This window comes from Micropterus salmoides, unplaced genomic scaffold, assembly GCF_014851395.1.
Source record: "Micropterus salmoides isolate LMB-PRFRI ecotype aquatic unplaced genomic scaffold, ASM1485139v1 Ms_hic_scaffold_4, whole genome shotgun sequence".
Lineage (NCBI taxonomy): Eukaryota > Metazoa > Chordata > Actinopteri > Centrarchiformes > Centrarchidae > Micropterus > Micropterus salmoides.
In genome coordinates this window covers 28,228,226-28,249,602 of record NW_024043372.1, presented here as the reverse complement: position 1 = coordinate 28,249,602, position 21,377 = coordinate 28,228,226, and the positions used below count along the sequence as shown (strand labels likewise).

The following is a 21,377-nucleotide window of genomic DNA, read 5'->3' as shown; positions in this document are numbered from 1 at the left end:
ATGAATTCATTAATTCTACACCTCTTTGCACAGGCAGAAATAATCACATTGTCCTTTTAAAGCTCTGCAGTCCATGCAGCTGTGCTTCTTACCGGCCGGGGCTGGGGGTTGTTCCTGCGGTGGGCAGAGGTGGGTCGAAGTTGTTCTCGTTTCGCTCTGCTGGGAGAGGCAAACTGCTCTTTGTACATGGTGATGTAGAGCTGGGGAGCCATCTTTACTTATGGTCTTACTTATTTGCTACTGCTTCCCTCCAGTCCGCCTGAAAGTCATGAACATCCTTCTCCTTCACCGTCACCTGGTGGCTCCTCCCTTTTTCTCATACTTGTGTATCTGTTGTGCTTGTGTGGGTTTATGTGTGGGTTTTTTCTGCTTAAAATTGTTGCTGGATTGTGCGTATGTTTTTCTGGAATGTATTACTCTTTCTGTGTTTAATGTGTCACAACGTAGTATTTCTCTTGTGCATGCATCAGTAGCTATAAATCCTGCTTGGATTCTATCGACAAACTCATAGCTGGTAAAAAGCTTTTACCATCAAACTTTTGGCTATTGTGATGGAACTGCTTTGTTGGAAGACAGGTTAAGAACATCGTTGCTAAACCAGAACAACTCTTTGTCCTACGTGAGCACTCGGCCACTAATCTTCCTAAGCCCAGGCCCCCTGCTGAGACACACATACCTGGGGTCACTGTCCATGACCTACTTCCCTCCCAGAGGCCCACACAAATGAGCCAGCACTGATCTCAAATATTGCTCAGCTCCCAGCTGTTTAGCCACCTTGTAGTTAAGCAGAACCAGTCTTATCAGATCTGCAGAACAGGAACAATCCAGGAAAGGGATGGGATTTCTCAGATCTCCCACTACCACCCAGGGTCACCTCTGTTCATTGTCAGCATGCCCCATTAGCATCAATAATTCACCAAGCACTATAGGGTGTCTTTGTGTCCCCACTGCACTCACTAGAGTTATCTGTGACAGTAACTGGCTGTTCATCTCGCTACAGTGGCTGGGCCTTTGTTTGACGGCCACGTTAAGCCCAGGCAAATCCATGTCAACAGATGCAGAGCAGAGGACATGGGTAATCATAGTAATGATGCGGCGGGAAAGTTAAGGGTGCTTAAATCAAATCCAATCTCTAGTTTGTGTTCCCAATTTTTCCTTTATTTTGTTTACTTCACATCTCCTGCAAACAAGACATTCTAGTCTTTTCATGTAAGAAATTGTTTATAGTAGACTGGATTTATGTGTACTGAACATAAATTAGAAAGAAAATGCACACGTTGTCAGTTATGCACATGATCCGTCTTCAAGATTCTTGGTGCATTGCTTTCATGTTCTGCGCAGCCATTGAAGAAGTCCAACATGTGCAGTGCAGACTTCAAAGCCCTTCTCATAGACTCTGTATTCACAGTCTTGTTCATTGGTGCTTTGATTTCACTGCTGCTTTGAGCTTTGTGTAGAGATAACCAAAATTCTGTAAGAGAGAGCAGACAGATACTGTGAGAAAACAAACCTGATGCGTCAAGTGTTATGTACCTTTTAAAAGCATAAGACAACATGCAAGGTGCTACGCTGTTTGCAAGGATGTAATGTGGCAATACAGTATGAATGGGCAATATAAAAAAAGGCACATTAACAAACCTGAATGGTATAGTAAACAATCCCCAAATAAGCAGCAATGCAGCCACCAAGGAAGAGATCAAAGGCTGCAGGCTTCACTCTGGAAGAAAAGTGTGTCCGTGTCCAAGTGTGTTTTTTTTTTTTACCACATGCATAAAATGCATATGAACACATATATTCACCTGTACATCACCACTGGTTGGCTCATTTGATCAAAGAAGGTGATATCTGGGTCCCTTTATGACAAAATACAGTAAATCAGTAATGATATCGTTCCACTTCTCCTTGCACAGTGTGTGGGTTTTTTTGTGTGTGTGTGTGTGTGTGTTTTCTTCTACTACTACATATTACCTCCTATCCTGTCGGAAGGTGTGCCTCAGAACTTGCTGCAGGTAACGTTTGAACTCATGCTCCAGTGAGTTAACCAGCAGGATGTGGCTGGGCTCCTTATCCAGCAGCTGGGCAGCCCGAGGGACTGATGCCAAGAAGGACATCAGGCTGGACATGCGACCGTCCTGGAAGTCCTGCATCAGGAATTTGGATGTGAATTCACAGGCAGAAAAATATAGAGATTATCTTTTGTGCCATCACATAAAACTAAAAGGTATTATACAATAGGGAGTACAATTTGTTGTTGTTTTTGATCATAAAGGACCCAATTTGCAATTCACATTACAGTTTTCAATTTAATTCAATGATTCAGTGACTTTTCAATTAGAGTCTTTTGACATCAAGCTGTAACTAAAATACTAAACATTCTACACTTTAAACCTTTTACAAATAAATTGAAATAAATTGCTTTGTTAAAATGCCTCCAGTCTTCAAATGAATCAAATTAACAAGCAAAGACTATTATATAGATCCAGGCTCTGTAGATGCAAACACTCTGCAATGCCTATAAACTAACACCAGAGGTCAGCCCTTGTCTTTGCACATTGACCAAAATAACCAGGAACTTACCATTTGGCCCTTGAAAACCTGCACATCTTTAGGTGAACCCTTGTGGAAGACAATAAAGATTAATCACACAGGAAATAAAAGAAGTGATGGTCTGTATTTGGATACATGGGTTCTGTTTTCAATGCACTTAATCACCTTGTCGGAGAGATTATACATAAAACGGGCCAGTGCTTCTGCTATGATGATGCCATTACGCTTAAGTTTCCTGAAGTCCACTTGTGACCTGTGAGAAGACACAAAGACAACACATCTCATCGTAAACAAGGCCTTCAAGCACCTAGTCATAATAATCATAAACAGAATTAAAATCCTACATGGTGTCTAGTATGGAGCCACGGAGCTCAGATTTGGGGTCTTCCATGTGAGACAACGTGAAGCTTGGTATCCTGCGCAGGCTGTACCGCTCATGCTCCCAGGCTACTGTAGACTCCACAAGATTGATTTTCTTATGGACCAGTCCCACCTTCACCCATGGAAATCTGGAGGAAACCACCTGGAGGGGTGACCACAGATTTACAGTCGTGAAGACAGAAAGATTGGCCTGCTTCATATATTGAAACTAGCCGTAAAGCTTGTTACCTCCTCTAGCAGTTGAATGAAAGAGTACATGGGAGTGTCCGGTTTAGGAGGGCGGGACACGTGCATGTACAGTTCATCACTGTTTGCCAGTGTGTCCAAACACAGAACAAATTCCACATTGTCATGGAGCAGGCTGGACTCTGGAGAGAAACAGATGTTCAAATATATTAGCGCTGTAGACTACTTACCACATGTTCAATACAGCATAGGTCCCAAAGCCCAAAAACTTACCAGCATGGTCCATATTCTCTTCAATCCATCTCTTTGTACCAAGAAAATTGTATTTTCCTGCTCCACTTAAGGAGAACATCAAATTATATCTGAAAAAAACAAAAACAAACAGTCAAGCATTTTATTCGTGATGGACCAAGTGCTATGGTATGTTTTCTTATCTAACAATGTGATACCCTGTTTTTCACATAATGGTACTCAAAACAGATGATCATAGTTTACAGCTGTCTTGATAATGGGAAACAGATTTCTGACAGGTTTGGGTTATTTTACCATTATAAAAATAGCATTACATTATTAGCATTACTGGGTGCTTTGGATACATGTAATGATCAAATAGCTTTATGTTTGGTTTTGTTAAAAGGCCCCCTCTATATGGGGAATTGTAACTCACAGTGGTCTGGTGCTTGGGCTACTAAAAAGCTTCTGGAAAAGGCGTGCAAGCTCCAGCAAGATGGTGACCCCACTGGCATTAGAGTCTGCTCCATATGACAGCCACTGTGTTACACACAAATAGAAACACATACATGCACACAGTATCACACTGCAATGCTGACATTTTAATCAACATAAGGGGAATGGATTACACTATTCAACAGGGTCTTTGGAAACTGTCATACACAAATCTTAATAAAGTGTTTTATCATTCTGATGTGACTCACCGGTGCCAGCCCATAGGAATCATAATGGGCAGTGATGACGATAGTGGGTGCATCCTCCCCTTTTCCAGGAAGCACTCCCTGAAATAAGCAGTTATGCAGTGCTGAAATGAGGACCAAAGCCAAGCCAAACTAATCAGGTTTGACTGAAATCTGAATAATCACTCTGCTGAGTTTTATACTCACCTCCAGTGTGGTGATGGCGTTGTCAGTGATAGCTTTAATAGGGACATTGTTGCTCACTAGGATCTGAAAAGCTGTAGCTGTGACCATACTTCGCAGGACTGCCAAAAAAGAAAACATACGAACCACAGACATGCAGTATTTCAGCTTCCTTACAGTGAAATCAGTAAAATACACATCCATTTATCCTCTTGCTCCACTCACCTCTGATGAATATAGACGAGGTCCGGGTGGCTGCAGCTTGCTTGACCTCCTCATACATATAAAGCAGCTGTTCATCCTCAGGCGCCACATACACAGGCATGAGGGTCTCCTTCAGCAAGACCTCACTCTCACTCACCATGAAGGACTAGGAGGGAAAAGGGATTGTTGAAACAACTCTTTCTGTTAACACATATAGTCACGCCATTAGGTTATGTGGTGAGGTATATAATACTGTCTAAGAATTTTAGGCAGGTGTGGAAAAATGCTATAAAGTAAGAATGCTTTTAAGAAATAGACGTGTGACTAGATTACATGGATTAATTAACAAAATGTAAAGAGAATGAACAGAGGAAAAATTTAAATCAAATCAATACTTGCTCTAATCACTCTTTGCCTTCAAAACAGCATCAATTCATCTAGGTACACTTGCGCAAAGTTTTTGAAGAAACTCAGCTGGTAGGTTTGCCCAAACATCATAGAGAACTACCCACAGTTCTTCTGGACTCGCTAAGGTTGAGATCAGGGCTATGTGGGGGCCATATCATCACTTCCAGAACTCCTTGTTCTTCATGCTAAAGGTAGTTCTTGATGACTTTTGCTGTATGTTTGTTGTCATGCTGCAGAATAAATTTGGGGCCGATCAGATGCCTCCCTGATGAGATTGCATGATGGATTAGTATTTGCCTATACTTCTCAGCATGTAGACACTCATTCTTGTACCGCTCTCCAGCCCTTCTGCTCCAGCTAAATATTTAAAATTTTGACTCATCAGTCCAGAGCACCTGTTATTTCTGCACCCCAGGTCCTGTGTTTCCGTACATAATTGATTCGCTCAGCCTTGTTTCCGTGTCGGAGGTATGGCTTTTTGGCTGCACATCTTCCATGAAAGTCACTTCTGACCAGACTTCACCGAACAGTAGATGGGTGTACCAGGGTCCCACTATTTTCTGCAGCTCTGAGCTAATGGCACTGCTGGACATCTTCTGACTGTGAAGTGAAGGAAGCACAATGTGTCTTTCATCTGTTGCAGGTGTCTGTTTCTTTCTGATTCTTTCTGATGAGCTTGGACAGCACATCTGGAAACTCCTGTTCGCCTTGAAATGTCTACTGAGGAGAGACCTTGCTGATGCAGGATAACTACCGAATTGGATGTTCATCCAAACTACCGTTTGGATGTTCCATACCCAGTTGTATTCCTCCTACACAACTGTTTCTGTTCCAGGTGATTTTGGTATAATTGTTTAATCATAAACCTGACAATTTGCCTACAAAAATCCCTGACTTTGTGCAAGTGAACCTAGATGTTAGCTAGCTGTTTTGAAGGCAAAGAGTGGTCACACCAATATAATCTATTAACATGACAATTTTCGAAAGCATTCTTACATTACACCATTTTCCCACGCCTTCCTAAAACCTTTGCACACTGTCTTTTCTGCTGCTGCTGTCATTTTCTCCATGTTGCCTTATGTGTCCTAGAGCAGAAAGGTGTTCTTGGATGACTTGTTACCTGTACAGCGTCATGGGGCATACTGGAGATATTTTTAGGCAGCAGGATCAATAGAGCAGCCGCATTTTGCCTCTGGGCCTCGAGGAATTTCTCTGTGCTGAAGTCCAGCACCTTCATGATGACACAGCGGCGGGTGAGCACCGGCTCGTCCACTGAGCGTGCCTCGGCCACCACAATTGCTCCACGGCAACCTCAGCAGACAAAAAAAGACAACGGAAAAATTAACACAAATATCAACTCAAGCTTCAAATACTTGTACTTTACTTTTGTATTTCCCTTTGATTTATATATACACAAACACACATATATACTTTTATAACATATACTTTTATTTACTACACTACTATACTTTATACTCCACTACTTTTATCTGACAGCTATAGATTAATATTTGCATATTAAGATTTTACATGCAAACATGATCCATTTATGAGATAGGATACATGATTAGACACTATCAGTTGAATTTGGCTCCATCTACAGTCTCCTCCAAAAGTATTGGAACAGTAAGGCAAATTCCTTTGTTTTTGTTGTTCACTGAAGACATTTGGGTTTAAGATCAAAAGATGAGTATGATACAAGAGTTCAGAATTTCAGCTTCAGTCTCCTCTTAAGGAGGTGAAATGCATGCTCTGTTGGGTTAAGGTCAGGTGATTGACTTGGCCAGTCTTAAACCTTCCACTTTTTTCCCCTGATGAAGTCCTTTGTTTTTTTGGCAGTGTGCTTTGGCTCATTGTCCTGCTGCATGATAAACTTCCTTCTGATTAGTTTCAATGCATTTCTCCATAAATTGGCAGACAAAATGTTTCTGTCCACTTCTGAATTCATTCTGCTGCTATCATCATCAGTTACATCATCAATAAATATTAATGAGCCTGTTCCAGAAGCAGCCATGCACGCCCAAGCCATGACATTACCTCCACCATGCTTCACAGATGAGCTTGTATGCTTCAGATCATAAGCAGTTCCTTTCTTTCTCCACACTTTGGCCTTCATCACTTTGGTAGAGATTAATCTTGGTCTCATCCGTCCATAAGATTGTGTTCCAAAACTTTTGCGGCTCATCTCTGTTCTTCTTTGCAAATTTCAATCCGATTCTTCCTGCTGATGAGTGGTTTGCATCTTGTGGTGTGGCCTCTAGTCTTCTTCAGTGGATTGTGATACCTTCACCCCTGCACTGTGGAGGTCATTGCTGATGTCACTTACTGATGTTTTGGGGGTTTTCTTCACAGATCTCACGATATTTCTGTCATCAACTACTGTTGTTATCCTTGGCCGACCTTTTTTGACGTCTGTTGCTTAGTACACCAGTAGTTTCTTTCCTTTTCAGGACATTCCAAATTGTTGTGCTTGCTATACCCAATGTCTGTCCAATGGCTCTGGTCGATTTTCCTTCTTTTCTCTGCTTGACAATGGCTTGCTTTTCTACTTCATGTTGGTTTATCCTCTTTAACGGGAAATGCAGTTTTTATAGGTTTGAACCAAGGATGAAAACTTAGATTAGTCATGCAGAGTTATTTAATGTTTGGACAATCAACCTAAAAGGCAACACCTGGGCAACAAAAAACATCTGTCAGTCCACTAGTTTTGCTCACTTGAAAAATGGGTGGGTTCAAACAAAGGGTGGTATGTCCTGAGATGTTTAACACATCTAGATGTGAATACCAGGAAATGAGAGCTGAAATTCTGAACTCTTGTCTCATACTCATCTTTTGATCTTAAACCCAAATGTCTTCAGTGAACAACAAAAACAAAGGCATTTGCCTTACCATTCCAATACTTTTGGAGGGGACTGTAAGTTATCTACAATATTAAAATCCTGCTTACATTAGAGCATTAGTAATAACTGTCCAACAATATAATAAATATGATATTTTACACTGTACGAAACCATCATACATGAGTACATTTTTTAAATGTCATTTGTCAAATAAGATTGTTTCCTTCAACATCTTTATTATCATTAAAAGATAATAAAAATGTGATTAACATGTGGTGGCCATGTTATCTTAAGGTTACTAATAGAGTGACTACAACCCTTCTTTTGTAAATTGAATCACTGATTACCACTGGTTACCAAATAAAACAGTATCAAGACCTCTCACAATCCTTTTTTAGACTCCGCTGTTCATGTTGATGGATCTATCCCTTGAGATTAGACTGACATCTACATTTTAAAAAGGTGTACACCTCAAAAGCACTTAATATGTGAGGTGAGAAGTGGTAAAAGTACTCTGACACTTAGCTTATGTAAGTACCAATACAACAATGTAAAAATAGTGGGTAGAAGTGCAGAAATATTATCAGAATAATATACTTAAGGTATCAAACATAAAGTATGTTACCAAAAATAGTGGGATTTATGTTTTAATCTGTAACTAAAGCAGTCATATATATGTAATTATTATTTCCCTCAGAAAATGTATTGGAATATAAATATAAAGTAGCATAAAATAGATCTACTCAAGTAAAGTACCTCAGAACTGCACTGTAAAGAGCTTGAGTCAATGTACATAATTACTTCCCACCACTAGACTTACCATGCTTATGTTGTGCCACGTTGTACTGTTGCATCCTGTAGGCTGTAAACTCATAGGAGGATACAGCAGGAAGAGCAGAGCCATGGAGACGTTGCACACAGAGCAGCAGCAGAACGGCAGCTACACTCAGGTCTCTCCGCAACATGATGTCAAAGCCTGCCCGGGTTTTCTTATGGACTCAATCTACGAGAAATGGCTGATGTTACAGTAAGCTTCATGCAGACAATACACATTCAAATGTGCATGCTATTTCAAGTAGTATCAAGGTAGTACAATGAAATGAAAGAACACACAGACACACACACACACACATATATATATATATATATATATATAAGTTCAAACATTTATCCCTGGTGAGTATTTTTTCCCATTAAGCAAAGTTCTTGATGACTTCATCTGAAATTGGTGGCTGAAGATGGGATATATATCTTGTCTAGAGTGTTCCATAGTCTAAACCGACCTGGACTAGTCAACTATCTTCTACTGTCATCATTTTTGGCATGAAATGGTTTTCTCACCTGTCTCCCAGCAGCCCTGTCTCATGAGTCTTCCTACTAAGTCTTCCTCAACCTCAGTACTCCTTGCAACATGGACACAAACTAGCTCCCAGTACTCGAGGAGTCTTCTGCAGGTAAGCCACCATTCACCATCTGCTCTCAAGGGATCAACTCAAGGCTAATCACAAGAAATGCCCAACCCCCCACACCCTGCTACTCCTCTATCTATCTATCTATCTATCTATGCAGTGTCCACTCATTCACTTCTGTAGGTAATCACACATCGCCAGCAGAGAGGCATACAGAAGCTATTTCTCTCAACTCCAGCAGGGACAACGGTTTGAAGCAGTCTGACTAGCTGGTGGATTAGAGCGCTTGAGAACTGCTTGAGGCTGCATCGAGACTTCACCCACCAATCAGTCTGTCTATTTATTTAAGTGGAACATGTAAAACTTTATCCTCACAAATGGCTGTTTTGTAACATCAAGCAAAAAAAGTACATTAAAAATGTGCAGTAACACATGGCACTGTCAGACTTCAGATATCGATTATTTATTTTTTTGATATGTTGCACTATTACACAGAACTTTAACACTGTTAAAATCTAAATGGTACCAGTTCACAATCATCATAATAAGCACCTGACAAATAAAAAGCATCTGTCTGCATATGGATGATTTCCCATTCTTGAAAAATAAATTAAGAACACACAACTGCAAATAAATAACTTCTGTTACAATGCATTACACTCCCCAGGTGAGACGACATTGGCTAGAAGTAGTGCACTCAGTAGAAGACGACTGCAACTATTCTATTATCTATTAGGATGATGTTAATGGTAGAAGAGGAAAATCAGCACCACGGACAATCACACAGTCAGTCCCTCAATGTTAATGTTTACTGTACACAGCTACTGGTCCAACACGCACCTCCACTAGTAGCTGCATTAGTGACATATTACCTGACCCACTGTAAAGTCTTTTTTCCTACTTAATGCAATTGATTTAAATATCTACACACGGCACCTTATTTGCAAATGAAATGTAAATTTTTTTTTGTTTAGTGTTGTAATTCAAATTCTGTAGAAACACTGAGGCTGTATCAGGTGGTAAGAGACAAGAGATACCGGTTAATATAAAGAGCTAACATTTTGTTTAGTTGATTTTTTTAGCTCCGTTCACTCCCCACATACTTACATATTCATCCATTCATTTGACCAGAGCACAAACATATCTTCCTATCTTGACCACACTTGCATGTATGGTTACAGATCCGCCACCTCTCCCAACAAGACTCTTTAGAGATGCGGTCATTTGGAGTCAAACATTACGTCTCCAATCATAAATTTAATTTGGTGGCTTTGGCTTCTGTATGGATTTTCATAAAAATGTAAAACCTCCAAGTTGTAAACGTGATAACAAAATCAGTAGAGCATCAGTTATGAAAGATTAATGTAAGATTTCCCAAAAACTGCAATCATCACATCCTGATCGCAAACCCCAGAGACCAGAGTACTTAGAGAATACCACCACAGTGTAAAGTGTATACATACTTAGAACTGTAGTTGTTTCACAAACCATCTTTCCCATTTGCCAGGTAAGGACGTATCTAGGTTGAAGTTATTTTAAAGATAACATCTTTTTCCAGGTGTCACGCTAGTCAAAATGTGCATAATCAGGAAGCCGTTCACTTTTAAGAACTCTCTGCTGTGTTTTTGGGAAACCCAGACTGATCTTCCACCATCATTTGTTTCAGAGTAGATTCACATGCCAACTGGCTTCGATCATCTAGACGTGTCTTTAGAGTGATGTAAACATGGTTCAATGAAATAAACAGTATGCATTCAGTACTTCCTAACAGCAAGGACTACTCCCTTTTCAACATCATGGAAAACATCCATTGGCATAAAGCATTGACAATACACAGCTGTGTCCGGTGCTACATATACAGGTGTTGTCCCCAAATCAGACAAAATGGTTATACTAAAACTCAAGGGGAATAGGCGCAAATGTACAACCATAAAAAACCAATACAATTACAGCAAAACTATAAAGAAAGGAAAGCATTTTATACTGTCCTTGAGTGTCTTTTATGGGAAAACAAAATGGAATCACTTTATAGACATTCGTCAGAACCCACAACAGGTATCACCAAATGCATGACCAAAATATGCACAACTTTCTATGCATTTGCACATATTCTAAGCCTTTGATCAATTCATTTATTGTATTGTAACCACATTCACAGCTGGTGACTGCCTTTGTGATCCTCTTAAACATCCACCTACTGTATGTCGGGGCTAGCATGGACAATAAAAAAAGGAAAGTACACACTAACTCATGAGCTGTTCTGACATTATTTGTCTGTTTTTTTGTTTCTATACTTACTAATATTAGAATTCGTGAACCTAAATATGACTAACTTCATGTTTTTCAAAGCACGCCTAACATAATGTCTCACCAGCACAAGGATGTTGTTTAGGGGTTATCAAAAACTGATAAATTTTCTGCACAGGCTGGCCATTAGGACACAGTGTTAACAGGCAACATGCAAAACTATGTGTTTTCAGTTTCTTTTAACTGAATGTGAAACAATTAAGCAGTACAACCATGGCGTAACAGACAAACCTGGACCTGGAAAATCTGGAATTACTATCTTAGTGTTGTGAGTGTTTTATCACATTAGTGTTTTATCAGCAGCTTGATGGTTTAGCACTACTTTCCTGAACATATTTAGACACACAAACGTCATTTTCATGTTTGACACATTTATACAAAAGACGAAGCAGACTGGCTGAAAGAAATGAGAGAGAGAAAAAACAATGGCCACTACAGAACTTCCAATCTCTTCTCGACCATTGAATCTGACCATCAATTTCATGGATGACGCGCTGTCAGAGTAATGTCACCGTGTCCCCATTTTGGGATCTTCACATCCAATTTTCTTTGTGTTCTTCCACAACATGGTCCTTGTAAACCAAACTATCCACGACCGTGAGATAGAAGCCAAACGAAGGAGAAGCAAAAGTAAAACGTTTTCCTTAGAGGTAATGTTTCTGCCATTAGTCGAGTCCTCGCTGAACCAACCATGCAGAAGTAAGATGCACAGATCCTACCATAGGAGGAACGTGCACAGATACTGTACATAGTATCTCTCTAGACATGACCTATCTTATTTTATTATTTCTTATTTTAGCATTTAGAAACCGTTGTTTTCCCTTGTTTGCCCGTGCCAGCTGATTGTTTTTCCTCTTTGCTGCCACTCTGGTCAGCAGTTGGCCTCAGTGCAGGTGGCAGGCAGGAGATATTTTGGGGTGGGAAATGGTGCTACTGAATTTGACAGGCTGTGGAGGGAGCAGCCTGGCAGCACATGCAGGTGGGGTTGACTGCTTTAGGGGGGATCAGATCCAGGTCCTCATCATCCGGAATCTCATCAAGCCGGTACCCATCCTTCAGGAGCTGGATGTTTAGGTCCTGGTTGATTTGCTGTAGAAGCAAAAGAGAGGAGATACAGTATCAGCAGAGCTTCGGACAATTTTGAGAAATCCTTAAGCTAGGAAAAACCTTGTTAGTGGAGTTAGTTACTATGTTGATGCTTAAAAAATCATTAAAGATGTTCAAAAACACAGTGATCCAAATTAAGAACATTTTATAGAAACAGAATACAGAAGTACAATCAGGTCATTGGTGGTAATGTGGGAAGGCAAGAAGCAAAGTCCTTTGTTTTTGTTGTTCACAGGAAATTGGATGAATTATGGATCAATCATTACAGATGACTGAATTCTTGGAGGAGCCGGTATACATTTTTTTCGATGGCCGCACATATACCTGGTGTGGGTAGCGTGACAATGGAACAGGATGATGGGGTGGAGATGTGTTGTGGATTCACCAAATGACGCTGTGAAACAGTATAATGTGTGTATAGATACCTGGTCCCTCAGACATCTCACCTCGGCTGAGGAGTATCCTGATGAGGAGTATCTGGACATGTCGAAGTCGTCATCACTGAAAAACAAGAGACATCAGCAGTTAGCGTCTCAAAGAGGACGAGGGTACAAAGAAAAGTAATGCCTAGTAAAGTGGTATCTGAAAGTTTAAAGAGGTGGTTAAGCAGTTTTTAAATGGATAAAATTGAATCAGCAGAATTGGCATATCAGTAGTAAGGGTTGAGCCTGGAGCCTACATTTCCCATAATTCTGTTAGATCTTTCGTTCTAGGCTTCCTGCCTAGAAAACATCCATGTTTTTTAAACTCTATGGTCCCAGTTTGTAATGTAGACTTTGTTTTCTATTGAGTTATTTAGTCTCTAAATAAACCAGATGACATCATCGGGATTATTTTTCTTAGACATGAAAATCTCCAAAGCCACAGAAGGCATTATACAGTACAACTGTTTTCACAGGCTGAGTAGTACTCATAATGCCGCTTTTAAAAGTGCCTATATAACAGTTGTATCTCTGATTTCAACTGGCAGGGAGGGTGATTAGTGAATCTAAAGTGTAGACATTTCCAAGGCACGGATTTCACATTTTAACCCAGAGAGACGATCCTCTGGAACAGACATACTGTGGCACACGTTCAACAACACAAAGGACACTAACAACTTTGTTTTGTTTTTTTTCATCATTTAAATGTGATCCAAGGGGTGGCGATATAATGCTAATGCAGCTAACAGGCTTTTCCCCCTCAAAATGAGCAATCTGCCTTTAATGTAGCGTAAACAGCTAGAACAGAGCAACATTGTGCGAAGGCTGTACGCGGGAATCTAAAATGTGGACAATAAACAAACGGGCGTCCTGTGTTTCTGTGAGTCAGAAAGCTTGTCAGAGGGTGTTTATGATGAGATACATGATGTAAGCTTGGTCGCCCTCCACAGTGCCCATTTCACATGGGAGAGCTTCCCTCATGTAGCAGCGTACAAAGGGTGGGACTCATCTGTGTCAAATACAGACCTGCTGCTACAGGGTGGAGGAGAGCACTCCCTCTGAGCCGCTTTTCCCTGTCCAAATGCTCACCCCGCTATCCTCTAATCCTGCGCCCTGAGAGAGGCTTTGCCCCGTTTTATGATCCCTTTCTGTTAAGAACTCTAAGTTCTAAGTTGCTCTATGGATTAATGTACCATCACGACAGAGACCTACAAAACCACAAGTTTACCAATATCTACTTTTCTCTCCTTTTAGGTCAGCCTGAAAAGTTATTTCTAACTGTGTCACATTTTAACTTGCACATACCTGTCAGTGTCCAGCGCTACCAGGGGCTTCTCATCTGGGCTCTGGTCTAAGGAGGAGTAGCCTTTGTTTGGCACCACCAGCCTGAAGATGAGAACACGAGAGACAGAAGACAAAACTTTTAAAAGGCATTGAACATTCAACAAAAGTCTTTTATGATTTTCATCAAGCAGTCTTACTGAAACGCCCACAAAAATATGTCCAAACATTTTCAAATCATTGAAGGAGTGTAATAAAGCAACGAAAGACAGCTTCACACGAAACAGGATAATTGTCCTGTACATGGTGCTCTCCTTACAGGCTACCAAGACAGAAATCGGGCTAATCTGTAGCCTTCAGACTGCGGGTGTTCCCAGATTATCTTTCCCCCTCAGAGACTCTGGTTCCAGACCAGTCAGTAGCCTTTTTTATATTTCCACTAATCCACCAGGGAGTGGGATTACACAGATGAGCCAGTTGTCAATACTGTGGGTTGTTCTGGGTTTATGCTCACTGTGCTCTGACTCTTTTATCACCATTCACACCCACACAAAAATATCCAATCCCCCCCTTCTCTAAAAAAGCATTGTTGCGTGTTTGGTTGTAACACTAGGAAGTCTGATGGCGTCCATAGCAGGCTGGCAGCAAATAACGGCTTCAGTAGCAGGTCGTGTTGTCCCGGTGTTTTGCATTTCACTTGCTTTGCGGTATTTTGGATTGAATGTGGAGCAGAGGATACAAAAACATATTGCTTGAGATGCTAATAGATGCAAATTGGAACATTTGTGGTTGAGTTGGTTTGCATAACAGAGAAGCAAACGGGCAGTGGAAGCTGTTACCTTGTCCTTGCATTCTTCTTGGGCTGCTGATTGACGGGACTTCCCACAGTGCCGTTCTTCGCAGATCCCTTCCTGGCAAGGTCCCTCTGTTTCTCTGGGTAACCACAGGGTGTGAGGTCATCAGTACATACACATCAATAAACCTCAACCATCAATGTTAGATTTATTTGATTTTGTTTGTTGAAAAAAAGTAACCAACAACATTTTAAATAAAAACAGACTTTTGGTCATCTTATCTAACTGCTATACCAGTACTCTACAGTGTGCAGCCTAATTAGCCAGCACAGGCCACTATCAGGTGTGATGACTTTCATATGCCCTCAACCAGTGGTGGTGGTTGGTAACTTTTTAGTTGGTGCAGTGAATCTTCATTATTTATAAGTGTATGGATAGACATCATGGAAATTTATTGTTTTCCTTTACAAATTGAATGACAATCTCTTTGAGATACAAAATTAGGCATGACAGTTAAAAACATTTGGGGTTGCTACTAAAATTTCAGTTCAGCACCTTTAGTTTTATTTTCAATTGGCAGAACTGAACATTTTTGAGAAACTGACTACTGAGTTTTATTAGCAAGCTTTTTTGGAACAGACAGAAAGAGGAATAAATAAAAAGGAGGAATCCGAGTGAATATTATACGGTACTGGATATGGCAAATGTGCAGAGACAAAATATTTCTCATTTTTGTTTAATGTTTTTAAATGCAAGGGCTGTTACATGGGTGCATTTTCACTCGTGGACCACAAAAATAATCCTGTCCCATCCCAATCCCCTTCCCCAATATAAAAAATTATCAGAAAATAGCGTTTCATATTATAAATGCATATTTATATATAAAAAAGGGATGTATGACACCCATCCCTCAGCTACCGCTGAATTTTTTCCCTGTCCCATCCCAGTCTCGTGATTATTAGTGCAATTGACTCCCTTCCCGAAGGAATCAACAATGTATCCCACATGATTCCCCCCAAAACTGACACTACTTTCCATTGCTTCTTGTTAAATTTTAATTATAGTGTGAAGTTGTGTCATGTATTGATTTGCAGTGCGTTAATTGTGATACCTATTTGGACTTGCAGAGGTGAGGGCTTGTAGTTCATGGCCACAGTCTCTCCCTTGTTGTCAGGGTCTGCCTCTGAGGTGGAGGATGCTGCAGGGTCCTAGAAAACCAAAAAGGCACAGTGACGTTGCTGTTGTTGTTGATGATATGAACTTTGATACAACCAAATAAAAACACTAACTACTAACATGTGATATGTAACTTATGTACAATACTATATATCTCAGATATACAGTATATCCAATGGTTTGTCTCTTCCTAGACCCTCATAATCCTAGTTGTGTCACTGCTGCAGTGTGTTTGCTAATTCAGAAGGTGAAAGAGATTAAACTTGGACCCAAGCTGTTTTCTAATAATACAATTCCAAACAACTTGCGCTATACTCAGTACCGAGAGCAACCCATTGATTTATCACCAGGCTAACGCAGCCAAGAAAATCTGTTTTTTTTTAGAACCCGCATGTGTCCAGAACCTTGGCAAGACTCCCCAAGCCTATGTGCTACTATAGCTGCCTGGTTTGCGGCATCAATAGGCTCGAGTGTTCTGCCTAGTGCCTATGTCGCTGGCTCTGTCTCTTTTATGTGTGAGCTATGATGGCATGGGGAGGAGGCCGTGGGAGAACAGAGGGGGTTGCTGTTGGAGCCACGGTTTCCCCAGATTGAGAGAGGGGAGCCGGGCCGCGCTGGGCCGCACTTGGCCTACACTGCTGACAGAGCTCCACATTATGTTTATTCTACAGGCCTACCACTGTTGCACTCTGGGAGACTCCACAGGCCACATGGACGAAGGCTACCAGGCATTTCTGGCTTTGAATAACTGTATTCTCTCCAGAGAAGTGGCTGTTATATTAACAAGATCCTCCAAGCAATTAAATAACTGCTGCTGTAACTTAGAACTTTACAGTTAAAGTTGAAAATTCATATAGACCACTGCTTTATGCTGTGATACAGTATGCTAATTGTATAAATATCCTTTAATAATGTAAAATAAAATCTATAACCAAAGTAGGGCTGAACAATTAATCGAAATCTTATTAAAATCGCAGTACGACCTACTGCAATTTCCAAATTGTAGGAGGTGCAATATTTGTTTAACGGCAAAATGAGTCAAAATACCATTTTAAATTAAATACTGTCGTACTGCAGAGATGTCCTGGCCTACACATAATATTATACGGACTTAAGTAAACATCTTTGTTTAGTAGTGATCCTTGCGAAAATCACACCATAATCATTTAAATATGTTTTTCAATGAAAATGAGAATAATTATGCAAAAATAATCATTCCTCCAATATGGCAAAATAACCATTAGATATTTTTTCAAAATCAATCAGCCTTAAACCAAAGTATTGGATGTCTTAAAGATACATATCAGGTCTCGGTGTGTTTAAGCTTAATACATTTTTTAAAAATGATAAAAAGTGTCCTTTAAGATAGCGTGAAGGGATTACAAAATAAGCCAGTCTAGACCATAGACTATATAACAAAAGGTCTAGACACAGATATGCCTGAATATTTTTCATCAAACCTTTCTAGGTATTATTGTGAAATACATAAATATCAGAATTTAGGCCAATTCCATGAGACCAATAGAGTGTATCCGATCTCACAGGGCCTGTGAAAATTCACGAGTACTTAGCAGGGACAGCTTATTTTGCATATTGCTTTTCATGTAACACATTTAAAAACAAGCTGCCAACAACACAATCTGGTAACACAGCAAAGCACAACATACATGTAATGTTTAGTTAATGCACAGCAAAATTCATAATAATAAATTACATTATGTCACCAGGGTAATACTGTATCTTTTAAATGTTTCTCAGCATTTGCGAAAGATTGTGAAAGAAAAGTTAAAGCCTAAAAGGCTGGCTGACGAGGTTTTTTTGTTGTTGTTGTTTTTTTAAAGCAGCAGTCCAATATGGCCAGACACACATTCAATGGACATAATAGTTGCATCCTCATCTGGTGATGAAGCATTATTCACTTAGCTGGAATAATTAATGGTGAAGATGTTATGCACACTAGTAGGAGCAATGAAAGCAGAGAACACAGACGAGGCACTCCGACTGTAACAAGCACAAACATGAGCGCTTTCTGTTCAGTGACAGGCCATTCCCTTGGATCATTAGGCTTACCCACAGGATTTTTTTTTCTTGATTCGTTTTTCACACTTCCCTTCCACCACGGAAAGATACTGTGATGAAACAGGGTCATATTGTCTGTCAAATAAATCCCTTTGAAATTTTTCAACAGAACTGGCAGTGAATAATGAAAGGGATCCAGTATTAAGCTGTCTGCGACAGAATTCGCCGCCACTTCTTGAACACATGACTGCACAATTGTAGATAGCAACTGGCGGGTAGCCCAAAATAAACAAGTTTAAAATCCTCTTAAAATACAACAGCTCACAATATATCCAAAGATTGGCCTAAGGAAATGCTACCAAAAATAAATACAATATAAAGTAAATCCTCATATGCATCTGGTATATTAGAATTGCCTTACTTTTCTGAACAGTCAGTCACAACCTTTACCTAGTGGGCCAAAGTCAGCTAGACCATTCAGAAAAGACATTAAGGGTGTGGTTTCCTGTAAAACCATATGTGAGTGCTGACAGCCACTAACAAATGATTAATACCTGACCTATGACATTTGGGGTGACACGTTGATTTTGATGCATTAAAAGTAATACAGGGTCACTGGCCCTGACCTCCAAAATCCATTCACATACACAGAAAATCATTCACGGTCACACACACACACACACACACATATATATATAAATAAAATGAGCCCTTAGTTTCATCAGCCTGTCCTCCTGTTGGCGACCCCTTTACTGCCTCTGATGATGAAGAACCATAAGGTTGCCGACACAGCACAGACACCGAGCGACTGGTAGGATTACACATCATGGCCTCCCACTGGCCAATAGCAATGTAGACTTATACATCAGGTGGCCATTAAAACAGTTGCATGCTATCCATAAGACATTGACAATCTCAGTGCGTTGCAGGGCAATCTCTCATAATTTGATTTAGCCTACAGAAATCACACTTCAATGTGTTTGTGCTTAATAATGAGCCAGTTTGTAAAAGTGTAGTTCTAATTTAATCAATTTAAAACATTACATTCACAACCTAAAGCTTGAACATGTCTCTGATCTTTAACCGATAACAGACAATAATTCAGTGATTCATATCATTTGAAACTCCATGTAAAGCTGTTTGATATGTGCAAAATTAATTCTCAACAAGGGGGCAGGTGCCGAGTGCATTCATGCGGTTTAGGAATCACAATGAAGATATTAGCATTAAAATGCACAGCCATGTGTGCCACAGCTACTGTGATCCTGACACAATCTGGTACCGTACTTAAACGTAAAATGAAGGACCATTTCAGAAGCTGGAACTGCAAAAGATAGAAAGTAACAGTTAAGAGACCCACAGTGTTGTTTGACTCATTGCACAACAATTAAATGAGGCGATGAAGAAAAAACTCAAGAGCTTTAGGACTCAAACTGACCACAGACACAATGCAGCCACAATCCAAGTTTATCTGTGGTAGTAGATTCAACACAGAAAGATCAGTGGGTGAACATGAGAGCAGACTGATCAGATCTTCATAGGGAGAGGCAACTGCTGCTGCATAAAGAAGGAGCCTTTCTGTGCCGAAGAAAGTATGTTTTAGCCTCAGGGGTAGTTAGGCCTGGGGAAGCATGGGTACAATAATGAACAGTAGAAACTAGGAGTTCTGCTTTTGTTTAAACTCCCTAAAGCAAACACACAGACACACACACACTAAAAGGGACAGCTGTTTGAGACTGCTTCGTTTGAAGTGTGGAGAATCAGGCCGCCATATCAGAATTATCTAAGGCAATAACAAGCTGCATTGCTGAAATAAAAGCTCAGAATGAAATATAGTGAAGAAGATTGGCCCACAATTATTAACCGGATCTGTTAATAATTGTGGGCCATGACTTATCATTTCAGATCTCATCCAGTGTGCAGGTTGGGCCTATATTATACTGGCATTCAAACACAGAGATATATCCCGTTACCTTATAAACAATGCGTAGTATGTATGAACTATATCATGGAAGAAGACACTGTTCTCTTACTATAATGGGCCTGCTGGGCTGACCATTCTCAGGGTTGCAGTATCGGTTTGGACAGAGCTCCTATTCACGCCATCATCTGGGCTCACAGCTCATGCAGCCTTCCCGACCCAAATAACACGTCACCACATGACGAAATGACCAACAGTGGGCTCTCAGCTACTGATGTCAACAACCGCATACTGACGTGCATTTCAAAAAATAAATGATTTTAGTCAAGTGCGCAGTTTAAATACCTATGATACAATAAAGTGAACGCGTAATTATTATTTAATTAACATATGCAGTCTTTATGTAATCATTCTAAGGAGAAAGACGTCACGTTAGCCGTTTTCCTTTCATCCAACGTTAACGTTATAGATAATCAATCTGCACCCACCCCGAGGCTGCAGCTTGTGCCATAGCTATAGATTGCTATCGGTTAGCTCTCACACGCAGATTATGTGACTCAGCTGTCGCGATGAACCGCAAAACAAACGAGACAAAAATGTGGCCGTTTGCATCCAACTGACTTATTTGCATAAGATGTGTTTTTGTGTTTGCTCGCTCACCAAAGGCTGCGTCTCTCCGTTGACTGGAGGGACCTGAAACCGGTCGATTTCTTCCATCATTTTGGCAAAGGCGTAAAAGAAACGATAGAGCAGTCAAGACAAACGGCGACTTGTGTCTAACTATCCCGGTTTGAGATGCTCGGTTGTTGGGAGACTTCGTTTTTCAGCATGATAGCAGTTCGTTTTCCTCCATCCTGACAGAGGTGACTCGACAGCAAAACAGCAGTACCGCCCCACTTCCGGGTCTATAAAATATTCACGACGAGTCTGTCCAATCACAGAGGAGATCATTTTGACATACGCAGTTAAGCAAATTCATGTATTGAAATTTAATTTTATCTAATAGAGAACCAAAAAAATTGATTATATTCACAGGTATATAACATGTCACCTGCAGTTAAAATTAACAATAAATTCCACTAAAATTACTTTATTCTTTGATTTGGGTTTGCTTGAAAAAAACACAGTATTACGTAATTCCTGACAACTACTCATACGTTTGTGTTCAGCATGGGTCTGACCAGTAACGGCCCTGGGTCTGACTACATACACAAGCATTATTACAGTATCAATTTAAAGATTTGCCAAAGCTAAAGTACCACAGTTATGCCTTGAAATGGC

At 40.3% G+C, this 21,377-nt stretch overlaps 2 protein-coding genes across 2 annotated transcripts; both read right to left on the bottom strand.

The window, feature by feature from the left end:
- Positions 1–1,236: 1,236 nt before the first annotated feature.
- zgc:109965 (uncharacterized protein LOC619266 homolog) lies at positions 1,237–8,625 on the bottom strand. The gene is made up of 15 exons (XM_038697772.1): positions 8,481–8,625; positions 5,941–6,131; positions 4,434–4,578; positions 4,233–4,330; positions 4,050–4,127; positions 3,782–3,885; positions 3,388–3,476; positions 3,157–3,296; positions 2,892–3,070; positions 2,713–2,800; positions 2,578–2,616; positions 1,969–2,141; positions 1,800–1,853; positions 1,639–1,717; positions 1,237–1,471 (listed from the first exon to the last, which is right to left on the bottom strand). Exons 1-15 carry the CDS (start codon positions 8,623–8,625, stop codon positions 1,415–1,417), a joined length of 1,659 nt encoding a protein of 552 aa, XP_038553700.1. The 3' UTR covers positions 1,237–1,414.
- Positions 8,626–9,505: 880 nt separating this feature from the next.
- fam219aa (family with sequence similarity 219 member Aa) lies at positions 9,506–20,996 on the bottom strand. The gene is made up of 6 exons (XM_038697080.1): positions 20,757–20,996; positions 16,092–16,188; positions 15,026–15,119; positions 14,211–14,291; positions 12,930–12,984; positions 9,506–12,465 (listed from the first exon to the last, which is right to left on the bottom strand). Exons 1-6 carry the CDS (start codon positions 20,814–20,816, stop codon positions 12,307–12,309), a joined length of 546 nt encoding a protein of 181 aa, XP_038553008.1. The 5' UTR covers positions 20,817–20,996; the 3' UTR covers positions 9,506–12,306.
- Positions 20,997–21,377: the final 381 nt, after the last annotated feature.

Coding starts and splice junctions, on each gene's coding strand:
- zgc:109965 (XM_038697772.1), bottom strand. CDS start 8,625: ATGTTGCGGAGAGACCTGAGTGTAGCTGCCGTTCTGCTGCTGCTCTGT. Junction 4,128..4,232: donor ACGCCATCACCACACTGGAG/GTGAGTATAAAA, acceptor TGCTTATTTCAG/GGAGTGCTTCCTGGAAAAGG. Junction 1,718..1,799: donor CAACCAGTGGTGATGTACAG/GTGAATATATGT, acceptor CTTTTCTTCCAG/AGTGAAGCCTGCAGCCTTTG.
- fam219aa (XM_038697080.1), bottom strand. CDS start 20,816: ATGATGGAAGAAATCGACCGGTTTCAGGTCCCTCCAGTCAACGGAGAG. Junction 15,120..16,091: donor ACCTCTGCAAGTCCAAATAG/GTATCACAATTA, acceptor GTGGTTACCCAG/AGAAACAGAGGGACCTTGCC. Junction 12,985..14,210: donor GTAGCGCTGGACACTGACAG/GTATGTGCAAGT, acceptor CTTGTTTTTCAG/TGATGACGACTTCGACATGT.